The sequence below is a fragment of the Pempheris klunzingeri genome, chromosome 12, assembly GCF_042242105.1.
Source record: "Pempheris klunzingeri isolate RE-2024b chromosome 12, fPemKlu1.hap1, whole genome shotgun sequence".
NCBI classification, from domain to species: Eukaryota; Metazoa; Chordata; class Actinopteri; order Acropomatiformes; family Pempheridae; genus Pempheris; species Pempheris klunzingeri.
This window is the reverse complement of record NC_092023.1, coordinates 19229383-19253568: the sequence shown is the minus strand read 5'-3', so window position 1 is coordinate 19253568 and position 24186 is coordinate 19229383. Positions and strand designations below refer to the sequence as shown.

At 40.7% G+C, this 24186-nt stretch overlaps 1 protein-coding gene across 1 annotated transcript in view; it reads left to right on the top strand.

Moving 5' to 3' along the window:
• The first annotated feature begins 742 nt into the window (after positions 1 to 742).
• Positions 743 to 24186, top strand: part of wdr11 (WD repeat domain 11) — a 51359-nt gene continuing 27915 nt past the window's right edge. Inside the window, exons 1-10 of the mRNA XM_070841067.1 lie at positions 743 to 916; positions 1703 to 1814; positions 3378 to 3531; positions 5166 to 5339; positions 5638 to 5839; positions 10274 to 10439; positions 12017 to 12119; positions 12779 to 12974; positions 14013 to 14113; positions 17230 to 17406. Coding sequence (XP_070697168.1) covers positions 831 to 916; positions 1703 to 1814; positions 3378 to 3531; positions 5166 to 5339; positions 5638 to 5839; positions 10274 to 10439; positions 12017 to 12119; positions 12779 to 12974; positions 14013 to 14113; positions 17230 to 17406 — 1471 coding nt within the window. The 5' untranslated portion in view covers positions 743 to 830. The remainder of the gene's footprint in view (positions 917 to 1702; positions 1815 to 3377; positions 3532 to 5165; positions 5340 to 5637; positions 5840 to 10273; positions 10440 to 12016; positions 12120 to 12778; positions 12975 to 14012; positions 14114 to 17229; positions 17407 to 24186) is intronic.

The window sequence follows — 24186 nt, the reverse complement described above, 5'->3', positions numbered from 1 at the left end:
ACCTTCCTGCGGACACTGCTCCTTGCAGGATACACAACCACAAAGAGGTCTCTCCAGTATTTCAGACTCTTATGCAGCCAGTGGGCCTGAGATCATCATTGTCTGGTGGCAATCACACAGGGGACAGATTATAATGAAAGCTCAGTCTGTGCTTGTTTATCAGTGGATAATGTTAAAAAATGTAACAAGCTATTACACAACTTGAAATGATGGAATAAACCACACTTTTGAACTAAATGAGTAATTTCTGTTGAAAGAATTAATTAGTATTAGTAATTAATTAGAAAATTAGTATTGGAGTCAATATTTCTAAAAATGTGATGGCTAATATAATATTTGAAGAGAGAGCATTTGGCATATTAAATGTAATAATATTTGTATTATTTATTTTTTTATTTTATTATCATTAAACATTTTATTTTCATTGACAAGTGCTGCCAGTCTGTCTAAATTACATATTTTCACCTCACCAATACATTCTAAGGGAGAGTAAATTAACTCAAAAACATAAATTGAAACTTAACTGTTGCTGCATTTGTTGATTCAAGATAATAACAGTGTAGTCTAAAATGCTATTATACAATTACACAATAACAATTTCTTTGTTTTTTGGAGAATTTATCTTCTTCAACATTTTTGGTTCCGCCTTGACGACATATCAAATGGTGGAACCTTGTTGCTGTGGGACTTGTTTCCACACGGTGTCTCACTTAGAGACGCCATTTCACTTCCTGTTAATGTTCTCATTAGAGCCGAGCTACACAAGCTAATCAATTGTAGCGGCTTTTGATCGACAAATATTAATGTAGCGTAAATACTGACCAACAATAATGATTCCGTACACTGTCAACATCAAACTCGCCGCTCGGACGCTGACTGGCACTCTCAATTTGCAGAATAAAACCGCTGTTGATTGGTGAGTACTGCACCGCTGCCGTTAGCATTATTTTGTAGCTTGTCTATTTAGTCATAGATGTTTACGTGCTGCTAATGGCATTGTTTCATTATATTTGTCCGCTCGTAGCTTCCTAGAAAGATGCCAGTTTTAACTGACGCTGATAATGGAGATTCTTCTCACGAAAGCAGAAACATGTAGGGCATGTCATATCATGTCATGTCATGTGATGTGATGTGATGTGACATTTTTCAGGGCCTGATCTTCTCCCAGCAGAGACTTACTGAAGTTATCTCCTGGTCTGTGATAAAACTCACTCAAAAAACGGCCAGAGTGTCTTTGCTTTAATCCTCTTTAATACAAACACTTTCATTGTAATATTCAGGATGTTATTTACGTCATGCAGGCAGACAGCATGTGAATTAAATGCCCAATGTTAAGTTGTTTGTTCAGTGATTATTAGTTTTAATAAGTAGTGTCTTCATCACCTTCAGCTGCTTCTTCTTTTTCCGTTATTTTTTGCACCAGAATTCAAAAGTGTAGAAAAAAGAAGTGTAGAAAGTGTAGCTCATAATGGAGTTTCAAAATTTTAATGTACAATTTAGTAGTGATACATGTGCAGGCTGAATGTGGTCGAGCCGCAGACGTATGCACACTGAAATACGCAGATAAGTATAGATGGAGTTGTAAGCAGTTATAATGCTGACAAAGCTTTCAAGTGATACTACAGGAGAGGGTGTTCAGACCCATGTTAGGCAAAGTGACCTTCCTCTTCCTATCACTCTCTCTGGCTTTCATTTACTGCAGGGGTTGGCAGGGGCTGATAGCTCAGGGATGTCACTCCAGTATTCTCATCATCGATCCGAAGACGGCCCAGACCATCCAGGTGTTGGAGAGGCACAAAGCTAATGTTGTCAAGGTGAGTTTACTTTTTTCATCTTTTCAATTGCTTATCTCCATAGTAAGCCTGCAACTAAGGATTATTTTATTTTTTCCTTTGTTTTTAACCACTCGGCCATTTTTAACAATTGTAAAGAATGCCATACGTCATAGTTTCCAAGAGCCCAAAGTGATGTCCAACCATCCAAAGCCCAATGGACTCTCACTGACTGGCAAGAAAATCAGCAAATCTTCCAGAGTGAGAAGCTGGAAATGGCAATTTTATTTTAATAATAAAAAATGTTGTCAGACTTATCACTTCATAGATAGATATTTGTAGATATTTGTTTATTGATCCCTCAGTGGGGAAACTTTGCTGTTACAGCAGCTCAAAGGGACAGACAAAAAGAATAAAAGCACACAGTTAAGAATTAGAAAAATTAAATAGCAGAATATAATATAATAATAATAGTTGCAACTCTCCCACATAGGACACAAAGTAGAATTTGATATATGCTCAGCTTTTTGAGAAACTAAACTAATTTTAACTTTAACTTTAGATTAATGAATTAATAAGACAGTTTGGTCTGATAAATGTGAATAGAATACATTGGATGAAGACTTTCTGCTTCAGGGCACATGTTTCACTTCCTTTTTTGTTTTTTCTTAATCACAAAAAGTGTTGTACTGAATACAGGATTCTTGGAAGCAAATACATAAATCTTACCTGTTGCACTTAAAATCTGCATTTATGTATGTACTTTCTTAAATATGTCAGTTTCTTGCTAATGTTGTGTCTCACATCTGAAATACAAACAAACCTGCTGATGGAGTAATATGTGTTAACGTTGGCATTGTGTGACCTTGAACTACAGTCAGTTGTCGTCACCCCTCTCTGGCAGACAGATTCGGCTTTACTTCACTGTGCAAGCCAACACCAGAACACTGATAGAAGGTGCTCCTGCACTGATGGAAAGCCCTATTGTGTGTGTGTGTGTGTGTGTGTTTGTGTGTTTAGTAGAAGGGTAAATAATGGGCAATAAATTCTACAGTGATTATCAGTGCCTGGGCTCAATCTGAGGCTCTCATTCCTCACTCCAAAGCACTCTTTAATCTTGTAAAGCACCGCAGCCACAGGAGCGGTTCATTCTTCACCACCAAGCCTGACACAAAAAAGCATATTGGGGGGAAAAAAAAGAAAGAAATAGTAGCCACAGTAAATGGCATGCCCATTCAGGAACAAATACACAGACACAGTCAATTATTTAAATGCCAAATTATTCATAGAATCATTTCGCTTTAAAGTAAAGAGCTTGTATTGACTTATTTCTTCAATTTTCTGCATGAACTTTCCCCTAAGCCCACATTTATAGGGACTAGTTATTAGTTATTATAAAAGTCACTAAAGCATTTATATACGACTTGTCCTGGACAGGTCCACAGTTTTACCAGAAGATCTTTGCATCCATCGTGTAATTAGAGAAAATCATCATCTTCTGTTTCAGATCAATGTTATTACCGTCAGCTGTTGTTTACTTTCCTTTCACAAATGGCAGAATGTGGAAGACTGGCTGACACTCAGCATGTGTTTTGTGTTTGGTAGGTAAAATGGTCCAGGGAGAACTACTACCACAACTTGAGCTCTCCCTACTGCCTGCGGCTGGCTTCAGGGGATGCCTCGGGAAAAATCATAGTGTGGGATGTGGTCAGCGGCACGGCCCATTGTGAGATCCAGGAGCACTCCAAACCCATCCAGGGTAAGACATCTCCCAGACTAACTTTTCCACCTGTAGCACTTTGTCATTTGGTCGCATCAGCGCATGATTTGGTGGCGCACATGTCTTGGTATAGCATGGTATTAATCAATGACCTTGCATGCTGATGAATAGTTGTCTTAATTTTCATAGCTTAGTTTTGCACTGATGTAAAGATTACAGATTACAGTTTTTCTGCCACGAGCAGTGGCTGACATAATAGGTTATCTTCTACTAATTTGAAAAGAAAACGGCAACCACCTGCGTTAGCAGTACATTTACTCTAGCACTGTACTTAAGTACTAATTTGGGATACTTGTCCTTAAGTATTTCTATTTTCTAGTCTTAATACCTTTATGCTTCTACTCAACTAGATCTCAGAGGCAAATATTGTGCTTTGTACTCCACTACATTTATCTGTCAGCTTTGGTTACTTTGCAGAATCTGATGAACAGTATGAAAAACGGAACTCATTAATGCATCAATAATTATAATACAATTATCTGCATATTATTCTGAAATGAAATAAAATGCTGCATAATAAGTACATACACTTTTGGTGTTACAAGTATAGTTTGATGCTAATACTGTTGAACTTTTACCAAAGTAACATTTTTAATGCACTTTTACTTTACCTTTTTAATCCGGCTCGTGTTCCCCGGCGTCTCCTCCGCACCAACTCCGCCGGAATGTTGTGTCTCGTCCCGACAAGATTGGAGGATGGAGCGAGGTCTAGTAACTCCCGCTGTGTGTAAACAATAGCCGGCTGGTTCTGCTGCTCTGTGTGGAGAAGTCTTCCCAGTATTAGGCATACTAACAGAGGTCTTATCCACTCCATTCTCACTGTACTACCTCTAAGACACTAGCAAAACTAAAACCTACAACCTGGAATCGGTACAACACACACTAAAACACACTAAAGACACACACTAATAACAGAAAACTACGGAGCTGCACGTAACAGGCTGCTGCATCACCGGCGCCATCTTGGCATGATTTACCATAGTGTGGCATTACTACTTTTACCTAAGAATAAGATCTGAGTATTTTTACACCACTGTGCCGTTGTGGTTTAGTGTTGCTTTTTCTTCCTCACTGTCTCAGTCACCCTCTCCCTGATGCACTTTCATCATGTGTATCTTCTGACTCGAATTAAAAACAAATAGATATTCAGCTATAGTTTGCTTCATTTTTGGAACACAGGACCAGCTAAATGTAATGTATGCTTTGTAAAGTTCTACGGCGTGCATCATCTCCGCACCGCAATGTACACGCCCATCAAGCGCTGTGCGTAGGGCACCGAGTGCTGGTGGATTATCATGCACTCGCACGAATGCGACCACTTGAAATTTCAAGTCGCACACTCACAAAAAATGGGTGCAGTCTGGAGTCCTGTCCAGAGACCGCCCTCCCTCTCCCACCCATGCAGGCTCGTATTGATTCTTTGTTCTTCAGCTGTGTAAAGGAAGGGGACATTGCTCTGGCAAGAAGAAACTTTGAACAGCTCCTCTTTTCTTGGCTATTTGTTTTCATTAAGATGCTCTTACTGTCATTCTCTGTCTTTCCTCCTGGCGCACACTATGCCTCCATCTTCTTCATTGCCACATTGTCCTCTCTGTCTTCTTCTCTTTCTCCAGACTTGGAGTGGTTATGGAATCAGGATGCGTCTCGTGATCTGCTGTTAGCCATCCATCCTCCCAACTACATTGTTCTGTGGAACGGAGACACGGGCACCAAGCTGTGGAAGAAGAGTTATGCTGAGAACATCCTCTCTTTTTCTTTTGACCCCTTTGACCCCTCCAACATGGCATGTAGGTGAACAGCACGCTGCCCAAAAATTTGACTCAGCCTTTGTTTATTCATAGTTTCACTTTCTCGCCCACATACATGTGTTATGTATTGATGCTGTTGCTGGAGCTCTTTACCCTTCATCAAGCTCAGTATACAATGAGATTCAACACTGTGCCTTTGTATATCTTGTGTCAGACCTCTGAGGGAGATGCATGGCAATTATGCTAACTGTTGAACTGTCTGTATTTAATTTTCATTACTTGACTGCTTTTTTGGAAAAAGCAGAAAAAGTAATGTTTTTCCGATCTCTCTTGGCAGTGCTTACCAGCGAGGGAATAGTCTTTATCACAGACTTTTCCCACTCCAAACCACCAGGCAGTACTGGCAAAAAAGTCTACATCGCTAGCCCTCATGCAAGCCCCGCCCACACCAAGCCTGCGCCCGCTGCTGCTCCGGCTCCTACTGGCGCCAAGAAGGCCCTCAACAAGGTCAAAGTGCTCATCACCAATGAAAAACCCACGTAAGAGCCAGACTTTACATACATAACTGTATTTTAGAATACACTGTTGAATGGTATTGCATGTCATTTACTTACCCTCATTGTTATAAACAGGTTGGACAAAATAATAGAAACACCTGCCAGAATAACACATTGCCACAACCTCCAAAATCACTATACAGCCGAACCTCTGTAAATTACTACATTATAACCTTCGTGAAGGTGGGATTTATTGTTGGGCTGGGTGTATTATACTGCATCACTTTTAGCAAGGTGTACCTAATACCCGAGTGTACATCTATTTCATGATTTCACAAATTCTAAAATCTGTCAGACGCTTGCCCATATATCAGTCCCTTGCAGTCTTACTCCATCAGCTGGGACTAAGGGACATTGCTAATGGTGAACTCAGTGGAGTTTTATGCAAGCAGAGTTCTAAGAGATGATTTCATCAGGCCAGGACATCTTTAGCTGTATAAGGCCTTGACCTGTAGAGAATCTGCACTTGTCAGCATGCGTTAATGATGTTAGGTCCTCTGATGACGGACAACCGCTGTCTTGCTTGATTATCAGTGTTTGCATCCCATAAATATTAGTGTAAAAGATGCAGTCAATGGAGCGCATTACAACAATGCCATTTATTTGAATGAGCTCTCAACAGGTTGGATCAGTATCGTGGTGTGTTGAAATGCTGCCGCTCAGCGCTGTTTGTTATTCAGTTTATCTTTTTCTGAAGCTTGTGCTTCTCTTCCCCCTTTATTTACCAAGTTTTACCAAGTTAGCTGGCTTGTTGAAAGTGAATAGTGATAGCTTGCCTGTTTTGGAGGAATGACTTATTTGCCAGGACTTACCAGTAATTATGTTTCTGTAACAGCATGAAATAACAGGCTCTGATATGGGAGAATATTATTGGATTTTTATTGTTTTCATTTTATGCTTGACTTGCATGGAAAAGCTTGTTTGTGCTTCTCTCGTTGGAGAGGTTAGTTTACACCTGACCCTTTTTTCTGTCACAGAAAAAGACATTTATCGATCTGACCAAGCTCAAATTTAAGCATGTTTGGTGTTAAAAGTGTTGCATCAGTTAAGCCTAGATTTGGTGCTAAATCAAGTCAAGTCTCAGGAAATCAAGGGCCTTTTTTCCCCTGACAAATAGAGAAAGATTTGATCATTTGGCAGATTTACTATGTTACTTTTCAACACTGAAACACGTAAGAAGTATTGGCCAACCTAATATTCATGGCATTAAGTGACAAACTTATAAAACTGTGTAAGGCATTACTTTACAAAAGGTTGTGGCAGATCAATAACCAAAGGCTTGTTTCATGTGTTGCCAGCTTCCTGCCTCAGTGGTTTTGACTGTCAAACAGGCTTATTTATAGCAGCAGCACCCTGGTCTGTCTGTCCTCCCACCCAATCAGCTGTAATAACAAACACTCCATTAATCTTACTTGTCTTTGTTCTCTCTCTCTTTCCTACCTCGTTGTGTCCATTTCAGTCTATGTGTCTTCTATTGGTATGTGACGCCTTCTTCCCTCGCCTGCTGTATTCTTCCAGTCAACATTTGTATGTCAGTTTTGGGTGTTTATCATGTCCAGTGTTACAGTATCTCTCTGTCTGCCTGTGTTTGATAGATGAGCGATTTAAACGAGACTGTACTCGCCCCAACTGTTATCAGAAACTCACTGAATACAGTACTTTATCATGCACATTAGTGTCTCATCAGGTGGCCATTAATCTGGTTGTTAGCCAACACAGATTTGTCAAGATGACAGAAATGGTCTTCATGCTCACACTCCGGCATGCCTGTGTGATCCAGAAGTACAGAAACACACAAATACACATGGATAAGCTACCTTTTCTTTTCCTAAATTGTTAGAATTTTAATATTTATGACTTTAATATTAGGCAAACTTTAAGAACAGAAATTATTTATGATGATATTAAAGTTATAATCCTGAGGTTTAATGCTACAGGCCCCAGAATTCTGGCGGCAAAAAACACTCCTCCAGAGGTGTATTATGAAGTAAGACTAATGCGTTCAGTGTCATGACGGTGGCTCGCTTTTATCCTGGCTAGATCGTCATGGTAACTTGTGCTGCAAATCTAACCTGCTCCAGAGTTTTGGATTTAAAACTGCAATAAAAAGTGCTGTTCTTTCACTAATTCTTTTCCCAAGGACACACCCCTATGAGTGACTGATTCACAGCTCAGACAATACGTTAGCTATGCAAATTTGTTGACCTGTACGTTAGTAATGCCACCGAAGAAAGCCACGCAGTTATAGTAGCACAAGCTGTATGCATCGCATATCAATTTTTTTGATAAGTCAGTCAATAATAAGCCTTTTTTCATCATGCTGTGAACAACTGCAATCTGAATTCATGCTGCACACAGACATTTTCTCCAAAGTTGGGGGCTTGTAGCCTTTTGCCTGCACACTGTCACCGGTCACTGTAGATGATCCTTCACGATCCAGTGATTTAAAAAATAAGAATATAGAAAATGACTGTGGTCTTGTTTTGTACACACATTTGAGGAATGATTGCTTACCACTCTGACAAATACATTGCGTTTCCCATGACCCCTTCACAATAAAAGCAACCCTGTGAATCGTCAGTGAACAACAAACAAAACATTGGTAACATACATACATGTATTGTTTCCTGTGAATGTCTTGTGTGTGTAGATGTGATTTCTGAATGTCAATACATTAGAGGGCTGTTGAATGGTTCAAAGTTCATATATGGTATCAACAATGGGGTTTGATTTCATGAAAATGATAAGGATCATAACTTTAAATACATATTTAGGGATATTGAGCGTTAAATGTTTAATTCAAAGGCTCTCTATATCTGATACATAGGTTTACTAAGTTTTTTGTTGTAAGAGGATTTTTGTCTGTCTGTGATGTGGTGATTTATGAGAGTCTGAAGTTTAGTTTCATCTTTTTTGTCCCCACTGCCTTTTCCAGCTGCTGCTGGTCTTCTCTTAGCCAAGACTGGGGGGCTTGAGTTATAAAACATAATTATGCACACATTTGGTGCTCATATGCAAATCCAAGCCAAAGTTATGATTTATGCACCACTGCCCGCCAGTGTCAAGCTGTGTAAGTTTGTTCTGTATTGTCTAGACACCAGAAGCTCAAGCTGAAGAGAGTACATAATGTATTTGATACTGTATTTGATTTAGATGTCTACTGGGTCATTTGTGTCTTATTTAACATCATTGGACAATATTAATCGAGAGCTCATCGAAACCTCAGTCGTCTGAGGTAGTGTCCTGTGTTATCAAACACACCTTGCACAACTCATGCACTTTTTGTGTTTGTGCATGTGTAAATGTGGCAATTTAAGTGTTTATGATCCACTGACTGCTGAGAATAAGACATGATGGCTGCAGCAAAGATAGAGAGAGATGTGAGGAGTATGTGATGTTTTGAAAATTGGACCGCTGAATATTTTGGGAGGGTTTGGGGTTAATGGACGTTTCTTCCCTTTTTCTGTGTTTGCTCTTACTGTCTGAAGATCTGTTGCCTTCTTTTTTGCATCTAAGACACAGACGTCTTTTTCTGATGTCTTGCCTTTGATGCCTCAGACATTTCAGCCCCTGACTCTGCCTCGACTGGCTTCAGGAAGCTGGTATCAGTGTGATTTAGAGCAGCAGCTCCTAAAGGTTCCCGTATTGAGTCAATTTTATCTGTTATGCTTTCCCCAAGATGATAATGATCTCCATTGTGTTATAAACTTAGTCTCTCCCTTATTTGATCACATGGTGACCTGGAGGAATTAAGCTGTAGGGATGAGTTATGGCTTCAGAACTGCTCATAGATTGCTTGAAAATCCGCCCCCTGTTTCTTCCTGACTGCCAAGTATTTGTGAGTCTTTTGTTGTCATATGGAGTGATCAAACCTGGCTGCTGCCATGGATTTGCTGCTGCCTGCATTTAATTTAAACGCATATGAAAGAAGTTACAGCAAACAGACAGTTTAACATTTTTAGGACTGTCAAAATAATGGAAGGGATTTTTGTCTGATGCTGCCAATACCTGCTTAATTCAGTAGCCTCCCATCATTAGTACAAATTCACTTTTAAGTTCTCCCTCGTTTGCCTGTGACTCATAGAGACCACAGCAGTAATAACTAATTTATTCAGTCTTCTGTATGGGGAGACATGAATAAAGATCAAGTTGATCTCAGAAATGAGTTTTTCTTGTCTTGTCCATCATCTCATTGGTGTACATAATATTTGCATATATCACTGCATGTATTCTCATCATATCTTTGGCGCTGTGTCTGCCGAAGAAGACTTGGCAATACATCCTGTTATGTAGACTTTTATTTCTCGTCATTAAAATGTACTTTTTTGCTTCTCCAAACACGTTATTACCTGACACTGAAATGAATTCCCTACCTTGTGTAAATTCCCATCCTTCCTCTGCTATGTGCCACTGTAGTGCGGAGGCGGTGACGTTGAACGACTGTCTTCAACTGTCCTACCTGCCATCCAAGAGGAACCACATGCTGCTGCTTTATCCCAGAGAGATCCTCATCCTGGACCTGGAGCTCAGCCAGACGGTGGGTGTGGTAGCCATCGAGCGCTCCGGGGTGCCCTTCATTCAGGTGAGGCACTGCATGCATATAAAACAAATTCTGTGTGAAAAGAATCTCAGTCAAGCTTGAAAGAATCAAAGCCTGTGAAAATCAGGAGCCTAAAAAGAGTTAACCTAGTTTTTAGTTGAAGTGAGGTTACTGATTTGCAAATTGCATGACTTTTTCACAGTCAGAATTCTGTCAGCTCTCAGCATTTGTAGGCTACAGACAAAGACGACTTGCAAAATGTTTGCAGTGACATCTTAGTTGGTCCAGGTGAGACAAATAAAAGGATTCCTTAAATGAACCTGGTGCACAGTTTCTACTTTTATTGCAATACTGAACAGCTTTAGCAAAATCAAAAAGACTTTTTTTTTTTATTTTTATGGATGATTCTTCTAGACAGCCAATTTCACTTGCCACGAATGATAAAGTTCTCCACTTTTCTTCCTCTCTCCCAATACTCACCTCATCAAGGTCTGACAACTGCACAGCAGGGCCTTGCGGTCCTTAGCTACAACAAAAAAAATCACACCAGTACTCCATATTATCTGTCTTGTTGTTCCTTTCAGTAGTCACATTCAGCAGCACCAGGTGACCTTTATGTGCCAATTCCCTTCTTTTAGACTCTGGATTTCTAATTGAAAATTGATGAATGCTGTGGAGGTATTAGATAGAGGATTTGTCATGGTTGCAGAGCCCGTACTGGAACAGAAACTGTCTCTTAATGCCACACTGTTCACGCTGCACTCACTCCCAACTCTGTGTCTGTCCGTGAAAGAATTACCCTTGTGGCGGCTTGACATCTCATTGAGTAAATCTCACGGTTTTCACTGTGGTAGTTCTACTTTATTTGAGCCACAATAAAGCCTTTGAAATGTATGACCTTGACACTAATTGTACATGGATGGACCAGTTTACTGTTCTTCAGTTTATCACTACTGTCAATTGACATTTTCTGTGCTTGTAAAATTGTGTCCTGATCAATATTTTATTGTACTTCCATAAATCATACTTTTCTTGGGTTGTCAGTGATTTTCTTTTGATAAACATATGAAATGGCTAAACAGCACAAAGGTGGAGAAGAATCCTTTGTTGTCAAGATGTAAGATCTAAAGTCACACAGCAGGAGTAGAGGGGTATTACTCAGTTGTCTAGACTCTGCCTGGCCAACGCCTCCCTTCTCTAAGTGTTATAAAGTGCTTGCCACACAGCCAATTTGCATGACTGATGACACAGCTTCAGCTAAAGTCCAGACTGCAGTGAACAAGATCAAAGAGACCAAAGAAAAACAGGGAAACATAGACACATGCACATCTGTACTACACACTGTCAGATCTGGCACATACACACATTTACACAGAGTTGCCAGTTTGCAGGCACACATAGAGTAGCTGTGCATTTAATCCAATACAGAATTTATCACTCTAATGGATGGGGTGGGGAACCAGTCAGAATGATCACATGAAATGAGATGATGCTCAAAATTGAAAGTGACTAACTGGAAATGTGGAACAGATATATTAGTGCCACCTGTTCAACACTTAAGTCCTCAAAAGACCGCTGACAAACTTGATCATCACCTGTTTCCCTGACTCTCTGTGTAGGTGATTCCCTGCGCTCAGCGGGACGCCCTGTACTGTCTCCATGAGAACGGGTGTATCACCCTCCGAGTGTGTCGCTCCACTACCACTCCAGAGGAAGCAGCAGGTATGAAACCTCCTCACACAGACGCACGCTTGCTGTCCTGTCCTCGCTCACAAACCACTCCCGTGCTGTTCCCACCCCGCCATCATCTATTTAGCCGAGCTGCAGTCAGAGCCTGTAGCCTTTCTCTATGCTCCAGTGGGCATTTACCCTCTTACTGTCTCATTTATCTTTGGCTTAGTGTTATAGGCCAATGGGAGCCCATTGTCTCACCGGATCATTCCCTCCCTTTCTTATTCTCCTCACTGCCTCTTCCATGCTACTCATTTTTCTTTTGTGAGTCTCTTACGCACTCATTTATTCGCTTATTTCCTGTCTTCTCTTCTTATCTCCTTAAATCTCTGCTCCTCTTCTCTCCTCTCACACTTAATTGTCTTTGCCGGTCTCCCATTTCACTTTCTCTCACTCTTATCTACTTCCCTTCCTCTCTGTCTCTATTTTCTTCATTATTAACTTCCACTCAATGTCTTCTTCCACATTTTCTCTTTTTTTTCCTCTTTGCTTGTGTCGCCATCCATTCACGTGTTCACCAATTCGCTCTGATTCCATCTCTTTGATTTTGATCTCCCACCAGTCTCTTCTCTTTTCCGCTCTCCCACCCTCTCATGCCGTCTCTCTCTGCCTTTTCGTCACTCTTATCACTTTTCTCCTCTCCTCCTCAGATCCTGAGCAGAATGTCCATGAACTTGTGTACGACCTGCGTTCTCAGTGCGATGCCATCCGAATCACCAAGACAGTCCGGCCATATCGCATGGCTATCTGCCCCGTCAACGAAAACAACGCTGCCCTAATGGTCAGCGACGGCAGAGTCATGCTGTGGGAGCTCAAAGCCCACGCTGGCAAGGCTGCCAATCCTAGGTAGACACAGACACACATCATTCTGCAAAACTACATCACAGTTTTTTAGGTAGTGGCTGAAATGGCAGGGGAGAGGTAATGGTTAAAAGTTTGAACACTTTGTAAGGTGACTTAACTGACTTACACTACATAATGCTCTGAGCTAAATTTAGGCTTCTTAGGGACTAGTGCAGCTAGGGGGTGCACAGTTTAGCAATCGTTGATGAGCCCTGCTTCACTTTGAAGGAACACTCCCTCGCTGCTGTCGAGGAGACAGTTTTGTATTTCTCTCTTAAGTTGAGTTCCTGTGTGAGGCAGAGAGAGGTTTGTCTGCCTGTGAGCAAACCAAAACCAGAATTTATTTTAGGCAAACAAGAGAAATCTACAGCACAGAGTTAAAGAGCATCTTCTTTTTGCTACTTTGTGGTGAATTATCTGAACTTATTTGCTTGAAGTTTCAGACAGGTCGGCTTTCTATTTCAGGACTATTGCGATAATGGCAGTTGTCTGTGGTGCGACATTAATTTGATAAATTGGTGCCTGTGCCTTAACATTTTAGTGGTCAGTGAACCTATAGGAAAGCTGAAACAAATCCTCAAAAGATAGTTTGGCCCAGGTTTGATACTTGATACTGTCTTGAAATATAATATCTGTTACATTCTCTATGCGAGGTGTTGTTGTCACGGTGTGTTGAGCATGTAGAGGTAAATGAAGATGAGTTGTTAAGAGTGGGATATTTCACTCTGCTGTTCCTGTTCAATTATAGATCAACCCCCAAAGCTCCGTCATAGTCTGCAGCAGTCATGAACATAATTTTTTGAGGGATCATCTTTGTTTTTTATTGAGCAGCACCCAATCAATAAAAGGAATCGGTGCACATATCATCCTAAACAAATGTCTCCCCCTGGAGTAGTTATTTATTAAAAAGCAGTTCACATTCGTCTTTCGCACAAGAAATATTGATTTATCACTCCCTATTCACTTTGTTTCACTAAGGGGTGTGCGACATGGTTTCAAAATGTATTTAATTCATATTTTGTCTCTGTCCCTCTCTGTCAGTTCGGGTCTTTCACCGCTCTACTCCCCCATCTCATTTTGCGGGGCTCCACTGGGTCCAAACCAGAAAAGGATTCAGGATCTCTCTCTCAACAGCATGATCGGTACGACACGCTCACACATCACCATCAACACCATGTTAGCATGCTGGTGTTTCCAAGGCACATTGTCACATGTAGCGCTCCATAGAGGATGTGAAAACTACAGGACATGTATGTGTGTGTGTGTACACACTGCATATGTGTGAATGCTTGGGCGCGTTCAAGCCTTCTTATGTTTTATTGTACCTCAGTCAGTTGTGTGGGCCTTGGGGTACCCCTTCACTTTAATGTGTGACTGCTGTGCACTACACAGACCAGCGTTATCCCCCAGTCTGCACAAAGTCTCATGAGTGCTTGGTCCTTCCTTTACTTCTTTTACTTTTGTCTCTTTACCATCTCACTCTTTTCCTTATAGTGTGGTTCCATCTCACTCTCTCTAGTTATCTTTCCTCAGCCTCTCTCTCACCTCCCTGTTGATTTAGAACAGAGCTGCCTATCAAAAGATGAGTGCGGGTATAGAATAGTAATAAAATGCAGGATTTTTTTTTTTTAAACTTCATCCTTTTTTGGGCTTTATTTATTTTTTCTTTCACGTTTGTCAGTTGTATTCAGTGAGAGTCAAACTGCCAGTGAGTGGAAGGCCTTGGGGAAGTGGAGCTATAGTAGTTATACTGGCATAAGAGGGGAGGATTTTGCTGTCTCTCCCATCACACACACGCACACACACACACACACACACACACACACACACACACACACACACACACACACACACACACACGCATGCAGGCACACACTCACAAACACAGAGATTGGAGCTACTGCCTTGAGTCAGCTCTGTCTGACAGTTGCTGACTAAAGCTCTTGTTATGAGGGAAAATGTCATTGGCCTGCAGGTTGCTGAAATTCTGTGAAAAGCTGGCTTGTTGTTAAAACCTGATGCTGATTGGCTGACACATGAAGGGCAATAGACGAGTAAAGGAGAAGTCCTCGTCACTGTAGGCGAATGCTGCCACCTTTCAAACCATATTTGCATTAATTGCATATTTTTATTTGCTGCACATGTTATTCTATTGTATGCATGGTTTTCTTTTTTTTATTAATGCATTGGTTTGTTTGGACTTATGTCCTTATCTCATTTTATTATATCTTCAAGCTGCAATGACGGTCATTCAGAGAGACATAAAATTTCCAATGCAAAGAAGGATATTATGATGCATGAAATGAAAACCAAATGGATTTCTCAACCAGCACCAATTATAACTTCAAGGTTGTTGCATCCTCAGAGGTTGTCCTATAGCTCTGCAGAGAAATACACAAAGGGAGATGAGCAGCCATTTAGAAAGTATAAAATTTAGTTATTAACTGCCTGTTTGTGGCACTGCCACCAGAATCCATGCCTCAGTAAAACTCCGGTGTGTTTAGATCTTTGAAAATACTAAAGGACCTGGGGCTTGTGTCTATGGTTAAAACTGGTGACTTCCAGGTAGTAGGCGTGTAATGAAATCAGCAAAGTAGATTTAACTGGATAAAGCATATAAATACTCCTGTGTAAAACATGGGTCTGAGGCGTAATTGTCTCAACTCTCAATTAAATCTATTAGATCATTTAAAAGTGCCCATTGTGATAACTGACGCCACAGCTTGAATGAAACAAGCTATACTGGTTGTTGTTTTGGCTGGCCTGCAGTCAAATTGTGAGCTTTTCCACTTCAGCCAAAGAACAGCTTTGGATTAGATCAATAAGGCCGAGTAAAAAGATTTATTTGCAAGAGTGCTAATGAGCTCTGGTTATAAATAGGTACATACAATTCTGGGAAAAAAAGAGGGAAAAAGAGATAGTCACAGACTATCTGACCTCTCCCCATACAGAAGATTAGGTTTATTCTGACATGATTTGACTTGTGCCTCCATCAGGGTACTAATGACAGTGTGCCACAGGACTCAGTGTGGGATGACTCACACCTGCACAAAATTAGGACGCCACATGTGTCTCATGTATATGCAGCCTCATCTGGAGACGTAGAAGGAGCTACCGTGGGATGCTGTTCAGTAGTTGATGTTGTTGCTCTTGGGTACCTTTAGTTCAGAGTTTGTTTAGTTTGTGCCTTAAGTTTTGCTTCATTTCCTTTTGTGTGATATCTTCGCTTAATGTAGACACTTTTTTAACTGCCAGACATATATCATGTAAAGTAGATCAGCTTGACTCATTTTAATGTATGCGTAATATAATATTGGACACGCTAGTATCAACAAATGCACAATACTGAATACTTGGATGGGTGCAAGCTACCTCATCGGACATTCCTTACAGAGTGAGGAATGAGTCCAAAAACGAGTTAGCGTTTTTGAGTTCCCATGAGTGTTCCAATGAGTTTTTGGAAGGGGCTTTTGGTTAGTCGTTGAAATCAATTCTGTGGTTAACACAAGCTTAAGAGATTTACATGATTTGTTCTACAACATAAAATACACCAGTAAATACCGAAGCTATCGTGAATTAAAGGGTGGTTGCAAAACTATGTAGGTTGTAGGGGACATTGGGCTGAAAAGGGACACTCATTCATTCACGAGTCTGCCTTTACACCCTCTAGTTTTGTTTATACTGAAGCTCCTTCAAATTATTCTAACTCTAACTTTTCATCCTGTAGATGTATCAATTTATACTATTTTACAATTGTAGTTTTTTTTTTTTAAATTGTTCTGGAGCTCAGTGGTGATGACGATGAACTCATACGACTCCGGTGTAGTTTGTTTATAGCTTGGTGTTCGTGTTTTGCTTCTGGCGATTGCGTTTTCGCTTCAAAAATTATAAAAGTGGGGTTCATTTGATTTTGAAAGATTATGTTGCTGAATAAAACCGTATCATTAAGTTTCATAGACTTTTGTTTTCCACAGAGCTTATTTTCTGTGATAAACCAAAACCCAGTGGACCCTGCAGGACACATAGCTTCAGTCACATAGATTGTTTCAACGCAATTTAGTAAACAGAATTGTAATATTGATTTATTGCAGATGGTATGCCCTGGGTTGAGATGAAGGAAATGCAGCCCTCACTCTTCTTCCTTAAATTACAAGAAAGTAAAAGAGAGAAGGACATTTAAGGACACTTTTCATGTACTTGTAGCAAGTTTTAAACTATTCCATTAATTAAGTACTAACTTATGTGGTTTTATCTCTAGGCCAGACCTTGATACCCGGTGAGGCTCCTCCTCCATCATCCAACCAGCAAGAAGTCCAGTTGAAGTTCCTGCTGACTGGCCTGCTGTCTGGTCTGCCGCTGCCACCATTTGCCATCCGCATGTGTCCACCTCTTACCACCAAAAACATCAACCACTACCAACCACTGCTGGCTGTGGGTAGGTAATAATGCACACAAGACTCACTGAACAGAAGGACACTACCACTGGCAGGGTTGGGTGTCCTGTTCCCAGATGATAGATCAAGCTGAAATATATGTTCTGTTTTAAAGCAACTGCTTTGCTTTGGAATATTCTAAAATACAGCAAACACCATGGAGCTCATAATGTGCTGGTATCATCATTGTACTTTCCCACCAGTGTAGGAAGAGTTTGTGTTGTTTACAGCTCTTGACGTATCATCAGCGTATCCACACTGGAGGAAAGCCTTACCTCTGTGACCAGTGTGGGAAGAGTTTCCGTCTCTTACAGGACTTGAAGGATCATCAACATATCCACACTAGAGAAAAGCCATGACCAGTGTGGGAAGACTTTCTGTTGCTTTACAGCACTTGAGGGATCATGAGCGTATCCAGACTGGTCAAAAGCCTTACCCCTGTGACGAGTATGGGGAGAGCTTTCATCAGTTAGGGCACTTGAGGATACAATAAAAGATACAATAGAAAATACATGAATACTCCTCTCACAAGTAAAAGTCCTCCCTTCAGATTTTCAATGAAGTATTTTATATAGTATATATATTATTATTATATAAGTATAAGTATATTATATTATATTTGTTATCAAACAAATACTTACTACAGCAAAAGTAAAGGTCCTCATTATGCAGGGTCCTTTCAAAGTGGAGTCCAAAATTACAATATTTCCCTCTTAATTGTAGTGGAGATAGAATTATAAAGTAGCATAAAAACGGAAATGCCCAAGAGAAGAACAAATTGCAAATATAAATGATCTTGCTTACTTGACTGACATAAGCAAAATACTTTTAAATTGGATATTTAACTAGTTCATAGAAAAGCCTAAAAAAATAGGTTGTCTGTATGAAACATCCAACCCAATACTTTGCATAGAGAGATGTCTTGGTGTTGTGTGTGGCATTTTTCTGCCATCTGTTTTTCTAAAACTGTAGTTGTCAAAATGAACTGTGTCTCAGTGGTTGTCATTCATCACACCATTTTTGTAACAACCACAGATTTGGACATTAAGAAGAAGAAGCTTGTCAGGTTTGATTTATGAGATGTCGCCACGCGATGATGAGAGCACAAAACATCCAATGAGTGAGAGCTTTAGAGGGCACAGGGCTGAATGATTATGCAGCTGTGGCTATACATTGTCATCACTTGCACGTCTCGGCCCTTTATCAATGTGCATCGGTGGTTTGGGTCTAAAAAATAAGACTTAATAAGCACTAGGAATGAATAGCAGCAAAACAAGACCTTGAACATCCTTTCATCACATAACAGGAAATTAACAGCTTCTGATATGAAGGCAAGCATTAAGTTGAGCAGCTCTTTACCTCAAATACAGGCACAATAAGCAGGTATATTCATTCATACGCTCTGCCTAAGGGACCTGTCAATGTGAATGAATCTTTTCAGAATCTCCAGCTGGTCCCAGTATTACTGGGAGTAGGTTTTAATTTAGATTTGGCTTTAAATTTTGTCTTTTAATATGCTCTTTCTAGCTTCATGGGTCATGGACCTGAGAAGTTAATTCAGAGATCTGATTGGACCTGATCATTTTTAGAAATATATGTACCCAATCTGCTTTAGCCTAAGATGTCCAAGAGTAGAGACATGAGCTCCATCTATTTTATGAACTAGACAATCCTGTTAATTAAAATTGTTACTAAAACTGCTGTTCTGCTAAAAAAAAAAAAACGTTTGTCATGTCAGATGTAGTATCCTAATAAAATGAGATCAAAAGAACAGACTTGCCAAGTTGTGCCGTTGGCTGTGTGTAGAAAGAGCTGCAGGACAGGTCTCTGTGTCTCACACACACACACACACACACACACACACACACACAGAGTGGGGACAGCAGACAGGTTTCGGCTGCAATATCTGGCAATCAGAACCTTCCTGCAAGGTTGTGCGGAGGTGTATGTGTGGTTATTGTGCTTTAGAGCATAACTGCTTTTAAACACACCGAAAATAAGATTTTATTTCTCTGATTCTCTGCTTTAAAGCCGCTCTCTTCATTCCCTCTATTCATTGCACGACCACCACTACTCTCTTTTTCTCGCTGATCTGGGATGGAGGGGCCAACTGTTTACACACAGCACCGACAAATCTGACTCATTCTACCTTTAAGTGGATGATTAGAATGTTTTGGGCCTTATTTAAACAGTCTGTAGTGCATGCTCTAAAGTGCATGACACAAGTGTAATTAGGGTTTGTTCAACTCCACTTCTAGTAGTTAACTGTTGCATAATCTGAGCAAAAATAAGTTGTAGGTTGTTCTCTTAACTAATTAGAGGTGTGTTATGGGTGTAATGTGAATTAAACCAATCGGAGTGTCATCCTCATTTCCTTAAAAGCCAGGTTCACCAGTGTCTGGTGTATTGCTATTTAAATGGTGGATAAGTCATGGTGGTCTTGCTTGTTAGACATACAGGAACTGCTGCGTGCCTTTTTGTGTTTAACAAGCAGTGTGCGTCTGTTGTAAGCCCAAATACGTAGGTACATCTTACTGTTAGAGTAACACGCCTTTTATATACTATATCGCCACATACAAAGGTTTCAGATCATCAAACTAAATGATGATTCAATTCATTAAGGCACAATAAAAAATCCAAACCTATCTGGCCCTATGTGAAAAAGTAATTGCCCCCTGAACCTAATAGCGAGTTGTGCCACCCTTGGCAGCAATAACTGAAATCAAGCGTTTGCGATAATTGGTGATGAGTCTTACACACCGCTGTGGAGGAATTTTGGCCCACTCTTCTTTGTAGAATTGTTTCAACTCTGCCATATTGGAGGGTTTTCTAGCATGAACTGCCCGTTTAAGGTCACACCACAGCATCTCAATTGGATTTAAATCCGGACTTTGACTTGGCCACTCCAAAACCTTAATTTTGTTTTTTTTGAGCCATTCAGAGGTGGACTTGCTGGTGTTTTTTTCGGATCGTTGTCCTGCTGCATGATCCAAGAGCGCTTGAGTTTGAGGGCACAAACTGATGACCGGACGTTCTCCTTCAGGATCTTCTGGTAAACAGCAGAATTCATTTTTCCGTCAATCACAGCAAGTTGTCCTGGTCTTGAGGCAGCAAAGCAGCCCCAGACCATCACACTGCCACCACCATGCTTTACTGTTGGCATCATGTTCTTTTTATCAAATGCTGTGCCATTTTTACGCCAGATGTAACGGGCTGCACACCTTCCAAAAAGTTCAATTTTTGACTCATCAGTCCACAGAATGTTTCTCCAAAAGTCTTGAGGATCATCAAAATGCTTTTTGGCAAATGGGAGACAAGCCTTTGTGTTCTTTTGTGACAGCAGTGGTTTTCGCCTGGGAACTCTCCCATGGATGCCATTTTTGGCCAGTGTCTTTCTTATAGTGGAGTCGTGAACACTGACCTTAACTGAGGCCAGCGAGGCCTGCAGTTCTTTGGATGTTTTTCGAGGTTCTTTTGTGACCTCCTGGATGAGTCGTCGTCGCACTCTTGGCGTAATCTTAGTTGGTCGACCACTCCTGGGAAGGTTTGCCACTGTTCCCAGTTTTCTCCATTTGTGGATAATGGCTGACAATGGTTCACTGGAGCCCCAGAGCCTTGGAAATGGCTTTGTAACCTTTTCCAGACTGATCGATTTCAATGACTTTTTTTCTCATTTCTTCTTGAATTCCTTTGGATCGTGGCATGATGCGTTTGTTCTTGAGATTTTTTAGCCTACTTCACTTTGTCTAACAGATTCTATTTAAGTGATTTCTTGATTCAACAAAGGTGGTGGCAATCAGGTTTGGGTGTGGCCTGTGAAATTGAACTCAGCTTTCCCAAAACTGTGGTTAGTCACAGTTACTTTGTGATTTAACAAGGGGGGGCAATTACTTTTTCACATAGGGTCAGATAGGTTTGCATTTTTTTCCCCCCTTGGTAAATAAAATCATCATTTAGAAACTGCATTTTGTATTTCCTTGGGTTGTCTCTGTGTGATATTAAAATTGGTTTGATGAACTGAAACCTTTGCGAGAGATAAATATGCAAAAAACACAGAAATCAGGAAGGGGGCAAATACTTTTTCACGGCACTGTATTTGCTACTTGTACAACGTGGGTGCTTGGTGTGTAAATGGCAACTGCAACAGTCGCAAAGCAGCAATGACACTTGCGTTGTGCTGTGCACGGCTTTCAGACAGGCAGAAAGTAAGTAAGTATGCAGTCCATTGACTGTGACTGTGCAGACTCAGCAAATGAAGCAAAGGGCATGGAGTTTATCTGATGTATCAGCCTTTATTACTCCACAGAGACAGCTGCTAGATGATAGAGAGAGAGAGGCAGTGAAAGTTTGGATTTATTTGTTTTAAATCAGCATAGCAATTTTCTTCAAAAGCTGTCCCCCACAGTAATGATGCATAAAATTATGAAAGCCTCAATTTGAATGGGAAATTAAATGCAGGATGGTGTATGTAATGCATCCCTGTTTTTGTCTGTCTTTATGTGTGTGCGTATGCCTGTGTCCTCCACACACCCCTGCCTGTGCACCAAATTCCATTTAGGGCCCAGGCGCACTGCTGTCCTCTCCCCAACGAAGTAAACGTTCAGTTTAGTTGTCAAGCTGAAAAATAGGCTACACTCAGTCCCCTGACATAGCCCACATAAATTAATCACACCTCAAAGATCGCCTCCCTCGGACCCACAGACAAGCAGATGAATAATAACACCTTCAAACTACACATCTTACAACCATTTTCACTGGGTCTGGATTTGTCTCTCTCATATGCGTATCACGTCCACAATGGTGGGACACAGAGATCTCTCAAGTTCACTGCACATTATTACTTAATGACTGCAATAGTTCTAAAAGGCCTAAAGGGAAAACCACTGCTGTTCTCCATCTGCTGTTTACAGGTTTGTGTCAGGTTTGTTTTGTTAGAAGTGAGAAGGCATCTCTACCTTAAGAACCATAATTCCCTTTTTTATTTAGTGAAATGACACATTACTGGTGAGGCAAACAGAACAGATCATAATGCCACCTTTCTCTCCAAAGCAGTCATTTTAAAAACACTTCTCAGTCAGAGACCGCTCATTGTGTTTTTTTTCCAATCAGTGTGTGAATTCTGGAGGGTACAGTAAGAGTCCATCACAATGCAGATGGTGTGGGGGTGACTTGGCACAGCTGGCTCCCTCTGGCCCACTGAATCTAAAACTAGAATAAGGTGATTGAGTTTTCTGTGTACATTGTTTCTATGGGCCCCCAAAGTTATCTTGCAGAGTCAAGTAGTTAAACAGTCTGCATTATTGAGCTGTGCCTTTTGTTCTTCCTGTTAGCTGGCTTGTGAATAGTAAGTTTGGGGGACTGGATAATTACATTGGGGACTTAGATGGAGGACACTCTGCTGAAAGGTTTAGGCGATGTCCAGGCAAATCAAAATCTGCTTAATCTGTTTAATTAAAATGGTATCTTGGGTCTTGTGTATTTCATTTATAGCCATTTCTTATATTAGCACAGTTGGAAATAATACATATACTATTGCAACAAGGTAGAAGTTACAATATTAGAAATCGGGTACATGGCCTCACTGTTGGCTTTAGAAATTGAAAACATTCCTGGGTTATAATGCAACTGTCACTTCCTCGGTAACAATGTTGAGGTTGGTACTGTGAGAGGTGGCAGGTGCATCTGTCACTTCTCCTGTTGTTTACCGAGAGCCGGACAACACACCTGATCACTAAATTCAGGGCGATCCACGGATGAGTACTTGGCAGATACAGCTCAGTCTCTTTCTTGGCGTCTCTTCCAGTCTGCCTTAGGTTTCTCCTTAATGTCTAGCCCAGTTAAAAGGCAGACTCATTAAGTCTTAGTGATGTGCCGCCAGTCAGAGGAACAGCCAAGGGAGACCTAAATTTTTACAACTTCCATCAGGTCCACATAAAGCAAGAGCTGAGCTCAGTGCTGATGGTGTGAAAGCATTGGAGGTTGAAACTGCCGTCCACAGCTTCATTACAATTAAACGGAGGGCAGGGACTCCCATCTCAGTTTTCTCTATTTCCGTCTCTCACTTCTCCACTCAGCCAGTTTTTTTTTTGCTGTCTGTATCCAAAGGGAAGGTTAGAGAGGCTGTGCAGCCAACCTAGCTGCCTAGAAGCAATGCCTCCTAGTTTCCTGTCTAAAAAGCTGTAATCACTGTGAGGCCTGACAGCTCCATTACAGATAGGTACAAGGCCCAGAGCCTTCCCTTTCGGTGACATGTACACAAACACTGACAAGCCGACATCCATTTCTTATCATGTGATGGTGGCATGTCTAATTTATTTATCCGTGCTTGCCAGACAGATATTATTTGCTGCATTGTTTGGATCTGTAGAATTAAATATCAACACAGCAAAAACATATATTCGTCAACTGCAAAATGCAGGAAATGAACACTGACAAAGGCAGATACGGAGGCATGCACGACAAAAAGCAAAACAATTACCAGACGGACTCATTTTCATTGTTTTGCTGACTCAAAATGACATATGCTTTTCCTGAGCACAAACATGCTTTAATAGCAGCTGAATGAGTACCATTGACAATAACAGATTTTACCATTTGTTGCGGAAAGAACTATGGAGGGACAACTGAACAACCCCAACAATGCCACTCTTAAGTTGTATCTTTTAGATTGGCCCGTCTGATTTTTGACCCGAATTAGGGTTTTGATTTTTGCATCCTATATTGTGGACAAGATGGCCGTTTTCTATTAGCTGTCATACGAAGCATAGAGAGGAAACATTTTT